This window comes from Echiichthys vipera, assembly GCF_963691815.1.
Source record: "Echiichthys vipera genome assembly, chromosome: 6".
NCBI lineage: Eukaryota > Metazoa > Chordata > Actinopteri > Perciformes > Trachinidae > Echiichthys > Echiichthys vipera.
The window spans coordinates 11,008,614-11,022,476 of NC_139831.1; the positions used below are offsets into that span (position 1 = coordinate 11,008,614).

The following is a 13,863-nucleotide window of genomic DNA, read 5'->3' on the forward strand; positions in this document are numbered from 1 at the left end:
TCAGGTATCAACCCTCACTTAACTGATCACCCTGCTGGGTAATTCTGTATCATTCTGTTTCTTAGTATCTACTCAGGAAAAATATTTAAATTAATGGAATGTCTTCAGAATAACTGAAAATTTGAGAAAAAGTAGGCTATAAATATGCAAAATCTCTTTTATATGTGACTGCGACTTTTAGATATGGTATATTTGCAGCAATGGCCATTCAATGTATGTAAAATCTACAGCACAAAATGTATTCCTCTGCCCCAATCTGAATGCAGTGACAAACTGCTTAAGCACTGTGCATCCAACATCGAGTTTATAGAAACGCTCGGGTGATGTTACAAATGAGTTAACATATTTGATATGTCTAATTTCAAAAGGCATAATGTTCAGGTTGAGTTTATGGGCAAAACCTAAGAGCTTCCTAGCTCTCTGTGAGCTCAGCTTTGTGCACTCAGGTGAATACAGATAGACAGGCTGAGTCATCGTTAACTTTTTTTAACTTCTTCAAATAAGCATTGCTTTTGAGCAGGCAGAGGAATGATGCTCACTAACATAATAGGCACTGCATTAACAAGTTAATTTTGTCCAGCAGGTTAGTCCCAATTCAGTGTTTGTCAGAGCACTTATTAATGCTTTAAGGCAAACAAACCAAATAACCAAAAAATAAAATTGATTCCTCCACACATGCACTGTAACCCTGAACTTATCCAAACATTACCCTAAGGAGCTGTATGTGAGAACACAAATGTTTAAATCAGTTTGACCAGACATTAAACAGACTTTACTCTGCCAGCTCCCTAATACAAAGCCTGTGTATTATGCGATTGAGCCCATGTGTGAATAGAGCCGGTCATTGTCCGGAAAATTGACAATGAGAGTGCTGATGACGTTTCACGTACTGCCTCCTGCATGCTCGACCCCAGTGCCAACCTTCACAGAAACCAATCCAGTAAGTGTCTGACACAGACAGTGTCCTGTTGTGTGCTACATGTGGGAAAGCACACGCACCTAATTCTCCTGACCTTGTCTAGAGTTGATATGAGAAAATAGCTTTATTCAGTCAACTGACTCCACTAAATCTGACATTTGGTGTTCATCTATGACAAATATTTTCAATTTTTTTTTGCTTTTTTCTTTTGTCGTTGCTTTTCCTCGACAGGTACTGCTATGAGAATCTCTCTTAGTGACCACAAATGTTCATGCAACAACAAATTAAGAGTTTTCAAAGCTGCCAAATATCCTGGTATCGTACAGTAATCTGATCTGTATTCAGTCTTAATTTGTTCTGCAGCTGAATCAGTCTATGCCAAAGAGAGCTGAAATATTTAAGCTCCTTCTCAAGCACTCTATGTACAGCCTTTAAAATTTCTCCTCTGACAGACCGAAGCAAAGTGCATCTCTCCCTCACACCATTAAAGACAATCTAAGGATGCTCTGCCAATTGATCAGAGAGGACTAGTGCAGTATAGAGGTAAATGGTTGTCACAAGGTCTGATGGACCTTTTCTCTCCAAGTGGTCATAGGGAGGCACTCAGTCACTCAGTTTGTTTCAAAGCATGCCTGTGCCGCTGGAAGGGATGGAAATGGAAGAGAAGGAGGAGAGGAGAAGAGAACTGATCCGTTCGGTCTGTGCAAGATAAACACAGTGTAACAGAGAAACAAAAACCTTCCAAATCAGAGGACAAGAAGCAAATTTGCATACTCTGGACAAAAGGCACAAAGTAATAATGTCCTAAACCATGTGTTTCATCAGACTACATGCTATATTTCAGAATTTTTATTAATCATGCACTGTGAAATTATTGTAATTACTAAACTACACAACTTTTATCCTACCAGTAAACTTCATTGCAAAAATGACTCAAACCGTGCCGCGTGAAGATAACTGCAGTCTGCTTCTAAATTAAACGTAATATAAAGTTTTGTAAAATTCTATCATATGAGATGGGGGATAAGCAAACAAACCGGTTGCTCTGGGGTTTTTAGTCGGTATACTCACTGCTTTGACAAATGAATGCCATGAGACTAATCTCTGACAAGTCATTGCTTTTATGAGCTAAAGGAAAGTAGCAATTAGGCTATGAACACATAAACAACAGAAGAGCTTTGGAACATCAGAGGTAAATTTACCGTGACTATAAACAGAGGAAGCTGGAGAACAGAGGCAGAATAAAGCAGAGTAAGCAGGTTAATATGAGAGTTCAAGCAGCATCCTTGCTTAATTAGATCCTGTGAGCCCAGAGAAAATGTCCCATTTAAATCCTGCTATTTATACTGTACGTTCTGGCAATTGGGGAATAAATGACACAGAAATCTCAACAGCTGGACGACACAGCAAAGAAACCAAACAACTTATATATCCATACAGCAAACCGTTTCCAAGCCCCTGCATGATAGGCCTTTCCATTACAATGTGACTCACCATGCTACATTATGCTGCATAAATACAATAGAAAAAGGGGTTGAAATGCGTATGAAAGATATGCCTTACAAGTAGCAGTAATCCGGACTGAGGGTGGATGGAATTTATTCTGAAAACTTCAACCATAAACAGCCACAATAGGCGTGTGCCAGTCTAAATAATAGCTACCGCTCGTGTCTACTGGACTGATAAGCAAGTGTAACATGCCTACAGGAAATGATTGTTTATTATTTATCATCATAAAGCACACTATTAAACATCAAGTGTTGAGGCATACCAAAATGCAACCACTGTGGAGAGAGGCAGCACAGCTCCTCTTATGCGGTCTCAACAGCTGGTATACGCCCGACAATTACGGACTAAACACAGCAAGAAAATGTCTTATCTTGCCGTTACAACTTGTAACTAACAACGGAGAGACGAGCGATAAAACTGTGGCGAAACGTCAAAATAACCCGTGCCGTAACTGAGGCACCAGTGATACACTGTAGCCTGCAGCAACACAAGTACGGATAGTCGGTATGTGAACAAAAAAAAATAAAATCCGGTGTGAACATAAAGAGCGTATAAAGGAACGGCGAGGTGAGGCTACAACTTGAAACACGTACCTGTGTACTGCAAGAGAAACATTGTCCACAGAAGGCGAGGTGCGATTCTTGTCGGTCGTCTGCCGTAGGACGAAGTGTACGAAGTAAAAATCCTTGAATGGAGACGGGTCTCGTCCCTCCGTCAGTCCGCTCCGCTCGGCAGGCTGGACTGCAATGAGAGCAGCCAGTCGACACGGGACCTTTTAGCTACGGCTGGCGAGCCCGCCCTCACGACGTGCCCGGTTCGCGACTGAAGCAGAATACTTCGCTTCAGATGCACGCGGCGCGCAGGCGAACTGTTTTAGGATGTGTCGGTCGGGCGCTGTAGGCTACAGTCACTGACAAAACTCCTACTCTTTATTCTTTGTCAGTTTGCGGGGAAGGCGAGCTCAAGCACTGCTGAACTGTCAAGAGAGCACGTCGTTTTCAGAGAGCTGCAGCCGAGCTACCCCCATGGCGAGTCACTCAGCGAACAAGAGGAATCACTCCACACACAACCCACTCCTCCTGACTTGAAAGCCAAATAAACCAGAATTGGGAAGCAAAAAAATAAATTTTTATGACATTTGCTGAGGTGCAGCCAAGTGATGAATGCCCCCAAAGGCGAATTAGTCCTAAACTTTTGACAGCCGTGCTTTCAAGGAGGTGTTATTCTGTAGGTTGCCAGTTGGAGGAGGAGAAGCAAAGACATTATCAGTTCAGTACCAATGCTTAGTATGCAGACTGTGATGAAAGGCATTCCTGTCACCCCTAAGGCTCAAGACACTCTTTTGTTTTTCAAATAAATGCAGAAAGAGAGTACTTTTCCAAGTTGTTGTAAATGATTGAGGGTTGTTTTTTTAAATAAGTAAAATTTCCCTCATTTATAGTTGAAGTTGTTTGATCAAGGGCTGCATGACGTCTAATGACCAGTGTTTGTTTACACACTTGAAAAGTGTACCTGCATGCAGCCAGTTTTCTAAATTGCAGCACAGTGTGTCCATTCTGGTGCCGTAAAGAAGCATCCACCCAAACATTTGTATAATCTTTGACTCATGCTGTTAACAATAAATATGTATTTAAAAAAATGACTGGGGCATCTCAGGGTGTGAATGTAGGCTTGGTTTGATCAGCACGCAGTCGGAGGATTAATTACACACAGAAAAACAGCAGTGCAAACACTATTATGCTTCCATAATTAGACACAAGCTGTGCACAGACAGACATGAAAAATGTGCATGAGAATGATTTCTACTGTGTCATTGCAGTGGTCAGCTGAGTCATTTATTCCTGATCTCATAAAGTCCCTTCAGTCTGGTTCATACTGGCGTCTGGAGGAGACGGACAAATCCTGTTCAATACTTATATTCAGTCCAGTTTCTAAAAGTAACAGCATGTCAAACAGGTTTACATTTTACTTAAGTTGATATGAACATTTTGTTCGTTTGGGGAACATTTCACCTGATACTTTAAGGAATTTTCCATGAAACTTTTTCATGTATTAGGAGCAGGAATAGGTCAGCATCATGAATAGATTACTGGATGCGCCTACCGGGCGCAGACCCAGAGGGCCATAGGGTCAGGGTCCCTGACTCACAAAATGTTGCTGAAAAGAAACACAAAACGGTCACACTGAGACGCTACATGACCATAAACATAAACACAGTTACTACAAACAATACAAATTGATTACAAAGGGACAAAAAATGTTCGCAAACACTAAATAACTAAAAATAGATAACAAAAACATACACATACCAACTACAAATGACCCAACCACAAAAAGATCCCAAATTACTAAAAGCAGACTCTTCAAAATGACTACAAATGGACACAAAATGACTCAAAGTTTACCCCTTAAGATTTTGTGTGTCTTTTTCTTACGCAGACAGGGTGGATGGCCCGTTACATCATATAGAGATTAGTTGCTAGGTAATAAGATACACCTGGCTATAATTTATGAATCCTACATTTATGAATAACATCATTTTCAGTTTTTGTTGACAATGTTTTGGAGAGGTTTTAATTTAGGTGAACTGTGTTTCTAATACTTAATCTACCCTCATTAATATGAACACCTTTCAATGTATTGACACCACAAACGGCCTTGACGTTGCTGTTGTACATGAGTTGTACATGTTCAAACTGTTCTTTATTTTGAGCAAATATAGTGCTCATTTATTGAGACACCTGATGAGGACAATATGATGCAGTCAAGGAAGACAGAAAAGCGAACAAAAGATCCTCAAGGTGAGTCTATCCAGGTTTCCATCCAAAGTCATGTAGGAGTATAGTATAGGAGTAGTATATATATTCTATCCTTTCTTGTTGCACAACTGTTCGCTGGGAGGAACAGCATTTCATTTTCTTATGCATGCAAGTGCATTACAAAATGACGATGCACTAAATCTCGAATCTTGGTTTCAAAGGAATACCCGCACATACACACGAACACGCATCCATATAAGCTAAAATTGAGGTTATGTAGTTTAGGTGAAAAGGGCTTGGACACGTTTTGAAAATATCTTCAGGATCAAGTTGTTTTCTTCTCTGCCCCACCAATAAGCCTGTTTACACTGCCATCATAAAATAATTTCAAAAGTAAATAAAAGTGTTTACTAAAGGCCAAAGTGCCATTCCCCCTTTCCAAACCTCAATTCTTCTCAATTCCCAGTCCACTGTAAAGTCAGGAGCACACTATCCTACAAACAAGATGCTGGACTGATACAAATCGCAGTTTGACAGTAACTTATTACATAACACTATCATCTGGTATCAGCAAATGTACATGACTGACTTTAAGCAGTTTTGACTAATTTAGAAAGATAAACCATATTTCTTCTTCGGAAAATAACATTGTTTGCTCAATATGTTATTGTTGTTATGCTAATGTTATTTCTTGGAAATAAAAATAGCATACATGCTTACAGTCAGCCGCGGTGAAGGATGATTAGGATATACAGTACATATAATGATTAGGGTTGTCACAGTACTAGAATTTCAAGTCGATGCCAATACCCAAGAAAATACTCAATAGCATTTCCCATACCAGAGGGAGAAAATTACAAAAAATTGAGGTAGAATTTCTAAAATATGAATTAGAACAATACAAACAACATTAATAACAAGCCATTAAAAAAATTGTCTGACGTAGTGAAAAGAGAAAAGAAAACAGATAACTGTAGGGTGTATATAAATATGATAAATATTTTTAAACTCTCGTTTGTTTTATTGTGTTCTATAGCTCAGGGATGTCTGTGTACATACAATTATTCCACGAAGGAGGTTAATTCATGGATTCAGCTGGTGAATAAGTTATTGTTAGTCAGGTTTCTCCACAGTGCAAACAGGGATCTGGACCATGCTAATGTATCCAGTTACAGTCATGTTTATCTTCTGTTTCTGGTGACTTGGCTCCATATTATCGTTGCTGATTAAACAGAGTTGGTAAAGCAGGCTGCCACTGTCTCTGTCTCGTTGTTGGTTGACTTTTCAGTCACACATAAATGTGTCACTCTGTTTAGGTGATGTCTGCTAACGTTAGACGGCAGGACTGATGATGTTAGCTGCTTAGCTCTGCCGTAAACATTAATGTTTACTATTACACGCTAGCAGCTAGGGACTGAACAAGAATCTAAACAGCCAAACAGCTCGAAAACAACTGTGGTAGAGCATATTTTTCTCTTCCGATTAAATTATGTGCAGTCAGTGTCTAACTAACCCAGTATACTAAAATGTATTATTTAGGCTATGTTACAATGAGGATACTTGGAAAGACTTCAGAAACATGACACGATAACACGAGGACCTGTCTTCCTCTCACATTTGGACTGCAGCCTAGCCTTTGAAAAATATTGGACGGACAAGCCTATTATTCACTGAATCACATGCTTTGTGAAGTGGGTTGGTACATGCACACACACATCAAGCAGCTACAAACAGTATTATCAGCCAAGAGATATTTATTTATGTTTAGGGATATTAAAAAAAAGCGAAGCAACCAACTTTTTCCCCATCCATGTTTACACCACAAAGGATGAGAAATAGGTAGAATTCAAATACCCCTGTCAGCCAATCGTAATGAGTAAAAGCCAGTGCATGCTCTCATTCAATTTCAGTGTCTCTAGGGAATGATGTTTGTCTGATGTCTTGATTTTTTTTTTTTAACAGCAATATTCTTTTTGGGGCCTGCTTAGTGTAGCAAAACATTCAAATCAAACAATAATTTGACTCGGTGCCTCAGCAGATGAAAGCAGCCATGCTCTGCTTTTATGATTTCTTGCAAAAAATATGTGTGTTTGGTGATATTACAGCCCTCTTTAGTCAAATAAACTACCCGACTTAAAATAGAGGTGAAATAAGTAATTATGGCAAAAAGTTTCAATGGGGCAAATGTGTTTCATCAAATCATTAGCCCATATCGTCTAGCTAAACGCAGTTTTCTATATCAGCGCCGAAACTTAAAGAATGGTCGACCCAGTTAAATCAAATCTCCTGCTCATTGCATTTGTTTAGTTAACAGGCACATATCTCATGTAATGAATTATTCAAATTCAATTACTGCTACTACATATTGAATGGAAGCTGGGCCCCAATCGACAACTATCATAGTTGAAACTTTAAAAAAAAAGGCTCTGAGAGACATAGCCTTCTGCATGACTAGCACTTGTTTGAGTCAATATTTCCCCTTTCACTAAAGAACATTTATGACTATTTGTTTGTCTCGATCGAGTGATTTGCCAAACCACACAGTCCAGTATTCACTTGGTAAGACTGCGCCATTCTGTATCAATATGCCCTTTCCAATCAAACAAAAGGGTTCACGTAGCTGCTCAACAAGGCCTTTAGAGAGGGAAAGAGGATGATATTTAAAAAGGTTTCAGTTTGACTGCAGAAGTGTTTGGTGTCTTCCATTTTGAGATCAATAAATGGTGTATTTGTAGCTCAGGCATGAGTGGAAAATATCATTAACTCCACTGCCCTCTACGGAGGAAGACAACCAGCACAGAAATATGTCCTGAGGATGGAGGGATCTCTGCCTTTTGGGTTCTTGCTAGTTATCTTTGACCTCTATCTTCCTTAATCCTCCCCTTTCTAATTACCTATCCCTTTTCTCCTCCTTAGCTCACATTCCTGCCCCCTGACTGATGGTTAGCAGATGATCATCTGGACATGGAAGGTTGAGGTGACTCCCCAGCTTCAGTCACACCTCATTAAGTGAGCTTCACAATGTCCCAGTTCACGTACTGGTGTATCCCTATTTAGATGAATTTAATGAGTTGGGGAGGAGTGACAAGACACCATAAAAAGTAACTGGATCCAATGTGTATTGCGATGCAGAACCATGTTTGCCATAGTTTTCATGTGAGAGGAGGGAGTTTCTAGATGCCTTGGTGACAGCAGCATCTGTTCTGGAAACAGGATTAGTCAAAAGGAGGGCAGGCATATACCTAGAGATTTTTTTCTCAACATGAATATTGATGGGAATGGGTCTAAAACAACTGTTAACCCCTCTGCACTGCTGAAATGTTGTTCACAGCCCTCGTTGCCATGCCATAATTCACAGCCAGAGAATCACTTGACTCAAACACCACTCAGGAACTGCCACCAATACAGCCACAAGAAGAGGTAATGCCAAATACATTACCACAGTGCATTAAAATGCTACACATCCTCTGATACAAGCAAAAGCAGTTTATGGAGTTAAGTGGGCACTGTGCTGCATTTTGGCAGATGTGTTGTGCAGCAAGCTGGTTGTGATTCCTGGCACCAAATCTGCCATCAGCTTTACACAGACATCAAACTTCGCTGCCCTCAAGTCAACATTAACACAAAGACAGTCTTGTAGCCAGACGTCTAGCTCCCTGCAAGAGGTCAACAGAAAGGCTAAAGCATGTGGGATAAAGAGACTTTGGAGAGCCTAAAGTGGAAATTTGATTCCTGAGTTTGAAGAACTGCCCTTGCACATGTTCCACAGGAACAGATCATTTATTTTTCCACATATATCCATTCATCAGCTAAATCGCATGCAAACCTATACCTGTAGATTAGATATAGAACAGCTGAGAGCCTTGTTTGAAAACTGAAAACTTGTAAATGTCAAATAAGATGCATTTATTTTCCGTGTTAAAGTGTTAGTCATAGCATTGGTAGTCATTTTGAATACCAGATAAACAGTGACTGTTAAAGTGGGTCAAGGAAGGTGCCAAAGTAGTCAATGTGGAATTTGCTATTGTCTTTAGGACAACAGAGACATGTTTGTTGATTCTGGGAAGTAGACAAGTCTCCTTCAAACTACTGGCTCCATTTGTAACACATTTCATCACAGGTGGAGGATAACAAATGTGACATTTTGTTAAAATTATTAAAGTTTTTATCCATAAAAAACATGAAAAGCTTAAATTCCCTCCAGTCAAGTAGTATGTCAATCATTTCGTCAAAAGACTCTTTGTACATACTGCTGTCCATCTCCTCACATGACAGAAAACATTATCTACTTTTGATTAACTGTCATCAGTTATTTGATGCTACATTAGAAGAAAAACACAAGTTTACTAGAAATGTCACCATATCAAACCTTGAACCTAGTACCACGTATTTTAGCAAGGGAATTGGCTGAATGCATTATTACATCGTTTTTTTGCAGAGGGTCGTGCAGTGAGGGTTGGTGTGCACAGAATTTGATCAGTTCATTCCATCCTGTGTGCACTGTGGAGACTAAAGCAAATGTTCTGTCAACAAAGGTGTCTTTTCGTTTTGTTCATAAGACCTCACAGAATTGTGTTTGAAGGTGAATAGACTTTGGCCTTAAGTCAGTGTTAAATTAATGGAGAAAGAGACAGAAAACTTGACATCTTCATTGCCTCACAAACTGACTTGAGACACTTTTAAACTGCCCAACATTACTGAAGGTAGAGGGGACTGCTAGATAATTAAACCTGCTACAGGCTAATATAGTAGAAACTGTAGAAAACTCTGCAGTGTAAAATGGTAAAGAAAGAGAGGGAATAAAACAGAGATAGCAGACCAGACAAGCAGGAGGGAGTGAGAAAGGCCAAGTATCAGACAGAGCATTCATTATCACCTGACTGACCTGCATATTGCGCTGTGTGAGAGTAATGGGAAAGGACACACTCATCGGCCAAAGCCCAGCTAGGGAAGCGCTTTTCATTTCCCCTCTCTTTCCTCTCTCTTAAGCAATCCGTCAGATTCTTTCTTGGTTCAATTTCTATTCTAGAACAATGTACTGTATGATCCTTTTGTTTCTGAAAATACAATATGCTCACAGAGACATATGAATGCCATTTCTAATGATGTCTAATAATGTCATATTCAATATGTGTACAATCACGCAACATACTTTTGTGTTAATAAACAATTGTATATCTTTTAATTTCCATGTCACTTTCTAAGAGCCTCCTTGTCCGTTCAAAATTCCTTATTTTTAATATGCAGCAATGTAAATTGTTGGGTTAATGATGTTACGGAGCAGCCTCTGTAACTGTGTCTTTTTGTCTGTTATGAATGGATATTTATACTGGAATAGTGTCCAGTGTTTGCTTACTGTAATATCTGACCACAATAGTATACGATTCATGTTTCATACTAAGGTTTCAGACATAGTAAAACATGTCACATACTCTTTTACCCTTCTAAACAGCATGTAAGTATGGAAACATACAGTGGCAGTAGAAGGGCAAAATAAGTTAAATAAATAATATTCCAAGCCAAACTGAGTTTTTTCCGTGGTTGTCTCTCGCTCAGACAGTACTTCTCTTTACCTGCCTGAAACGCTTCAATAGCATTTTCGTGTTTACTTCTGTTCACATCATTCCGGGCCCCAGAATGCCTGGCTGTGCACACCTGCTAGTTAGGCACATCCTCAAACAGCAGAAGCTCAGACAGAGTGTTTTATACAGTGGTGCTGCAGCAATGGGCAAGATGAGAAATATAATTTTTTCTTTTTTTAGATCAAAGCATGTAAACCTATTGTAGCTGATGCGAAAAATACAAATATGACCCTGAAAGCCAGCATAATAGGGCCTCTTTAACCATCCTAGATTGGTGTGTTACCGTGTTATTATTAGCTTATTATCACAAAGCATGAAGCACGGAATTGGTAAAACATTTTGACTTGGTGACTGCACTAGTAAGGGAATCACATTATTACCACTCACATTAATGTACCAAATTTCATATCAGTCCATTCAATAGTTGACATACAGTAGAAACCACATGGTTTCAACCTCATGGTGGTTAGATGGAGATCTTATGTCATATTATGTAAAGAACAAAAAAAAGTCTGAGTAGAATAAAAATGTCTCCTCTTACCAGTGACTCGGCTTGATCTGTAGTCTTTGTACATGCCAGAGATTCAACTTCGTTCGTGTGATCTGAGCTTCTCTGGTCTTGCAGCAAATCTGTTTGGAAAACATAACCATAGATAACAAAGGTCTAGTCAGCCACCGTTTGTTTTGTTACATAAAAATGACAGTGTCTCTTAAATTTCTGCAATTTGACTTTGTCATGATGTAGTTGTTCAAGGACACTGACTGAGAGCAGTTAAGAAGGACAGAAATAAAAAGACTTTGTCTTGAATAGAGAGAAGACAGACAGAGGAGAATGTAATTCATCCGCTTATCCAAAAGACACGACCTCCCTGCTTTGTGGAGCAGAAGCTCATCCCGAGCCAAAGAGGTCTCTGAGGCACGGGAGGGTCCCATTGACTGCGCTATTAACACTCAAACTGGGTGGATCAGCATAGAGGAAATACAAAACGCTGCCAGAAGGATGCACAGAGAATTCTTTAATGCATTTCATTCCAGTGAGAAGGGCCCTGAGGGTGCAGTGATGACCAGAGTAATTGGCTTTCTCCAGCTATGATAATCTGCATCAGTCATGCCATGCCAACACACTCTCAGGCCACTGAGAAGGTCACAGCGATCCCCAAACTTCACTCCTCTTCCTGTCCCTTTTGAAAAGGGCACAAGCAAGACTTTTATTCTCCATTCTTGAGATTATACCTTTAGTCAGTGTGCTTTTAAGTTTACTCATTTTTAGTATATAATACTATAAAATACTTTTGCTTCTGACTTAGAATTGAACTTACTTTTCCTGACAACAGACAAGACATAAATTGCTTATCATACAATAGGGGTGAAACAATTAGCTGACAAAAGACAATGACAAAATTAGGAAAATTAATCCACAGTAATTGAGATCATTGTGTGGAAAAATACCAAATATTCTCTGATTTATCTTCAAAAAGGAGAGGATTGCTATGGTTTATACTATTGTAGATTTAATATTTGGGGGTTTTATACTGCAGTTTGGACAAACATGCAACTTGAACATGTCACCTTGGGCTCTGGGGAAGGGTATTATCCACCATTCTATGAAACCATATACTTGGATAATGAAAATAATTGCAACAGAATATAATACATATTCCATAAAACACGCACGCACACACACAGTGCATCTCACATAAAGTAAAACTCGTCCATCATATCTCATATCACAGCTTTAGTGCATCGATTCCATTATTCTCTTCCTTACATGTCAGGCAGTGATAACATTTTTTATCACTTATCACACTACCTGACATGTAGGTACATTTATGCTTACACATACTGACAGATATGACAGGCACAATAACATCTTAATGGCATCTTTGCAAGCTACTTGGTGGTACCTCTCTGCAACCTGCCCTTTAAAAACACAATATATGAGCTGTTCACACACAGCGTACAGTCAGGCATCTCTATCATACATTAAATCATTTTGGAATTGATGACAAGGTATTTAAACCTAACAGCCGGAATACATGGGGAACGGACGAGCAGAGTTTGTAGGCGGGGTACAGCAGGGTTTTTTACCTGCTACACAGACTCCGTCAGTACCGTGTGGCTGCTGCCAGTTTCACTGTGTGCATGTTGAGTGTTTCCAAGTGATAAAACAGTTGGTTATGCAGGGATTGGAAGGTCTGCTGCCTAACATTGCTATCTGGTACAATGAGGTTTGTATCTTGACCATTGTACTAGTGTTTTTTATACACTTCTATGTGGTTTTTACCTGTCGGAGGGCTGTGTAGCCACATGTAGAGAGAGAAACAGACATGCTGCGTAAAAAAAGGCTTGAACGGGTGTGCACAGCTTCTGTGGTCCATTAAGCAGCTTCAATTGGACATACCGCATGTGCTCTGCTGCGGGCATGCTGAAACTGACTGTTAATAGACACCCTCTGTATTTTGGCCTTAACTGACAATAATGTCGAGCATTTACAGAAGCATTCAGCAACTATACTAATTTAAAACACAATCTGGGTAGCACTATATTTATACCCAATAGTACTTATGCGAAGTAGTAGTCAATTATATCAACCTAAGTCATAAAAGATGGATGGACATTCATACATGTTCTCGTAACTGTTATACTGCTTGTTGGAAAGTCTGGGTAAAGAACATAAAAAATGAGGTAAAACACTTAAAACATACTTTCATGTTGGTGGGGGTTGCAGACAGAGAAAGGTAGAGCGACATTACTTTCTCACTGATCATATGTCTCACTGTGCTGTCTAGATATAGTGACAGTTTCAGAAAAAATGAAAAATAAAACTTTACTGACTGTAGCTTTAAATCTGTATTATTATATCTGTACTCAAACCGGGGTGCCCTGCATGTTTTAGGTTTCTCCCGGCTCTAACACCTGATTCTAATGAGGTGCTCTTTATCAACAGCTGAAGCCTATCCCCGTTAGAAAATCATTAGAATCAGGTGTGTTAGAGCAGGCAGAAACTCAAAACACGCTGGACAATGGCCCTCCAGAACCGGAAATCGGCACCCCTGACTTAAACGTTTAGTGGTAAGAAGACGCAGGGGCAGTA

At 39.5% G+C, this 13,863-nt stretch overlaps 1 protein-coding gene across 5 annotated transcripts in view; it reads right to left on the minus strand.

Moving 5' to 3' along the window:
* enox2 (ecto-NOX disulfide-thiol exchanger 2) overlaps positions 1-13,863 on the minus strand; it is a 179,124-nt gene that overhangs the window by 125,680 nt on the left and 39,581 nt on the right. For 3 of the 5 annotated variants that reach the window (XM_083915582.1, XM_083915581.1, XM_083915579.1), the window contains exon 3: positions 11,311-11,399. In XM_083915582.1, the coding sequence (XP_083771708.1) occupies positions 11,311-11,344 (34 nt within the window). In that variant the 5' untranslated portion in view covers positions 11,345-11,399. Of the gene's footprint in view, positions 1-3,021; positions 3,163-11,310; positions 11,400-13,863 lie in introns of those variants that run through there. The other 2 variants (XM_083915583.1, XM_083915580.1) reach the window with 1 other exon arrangement.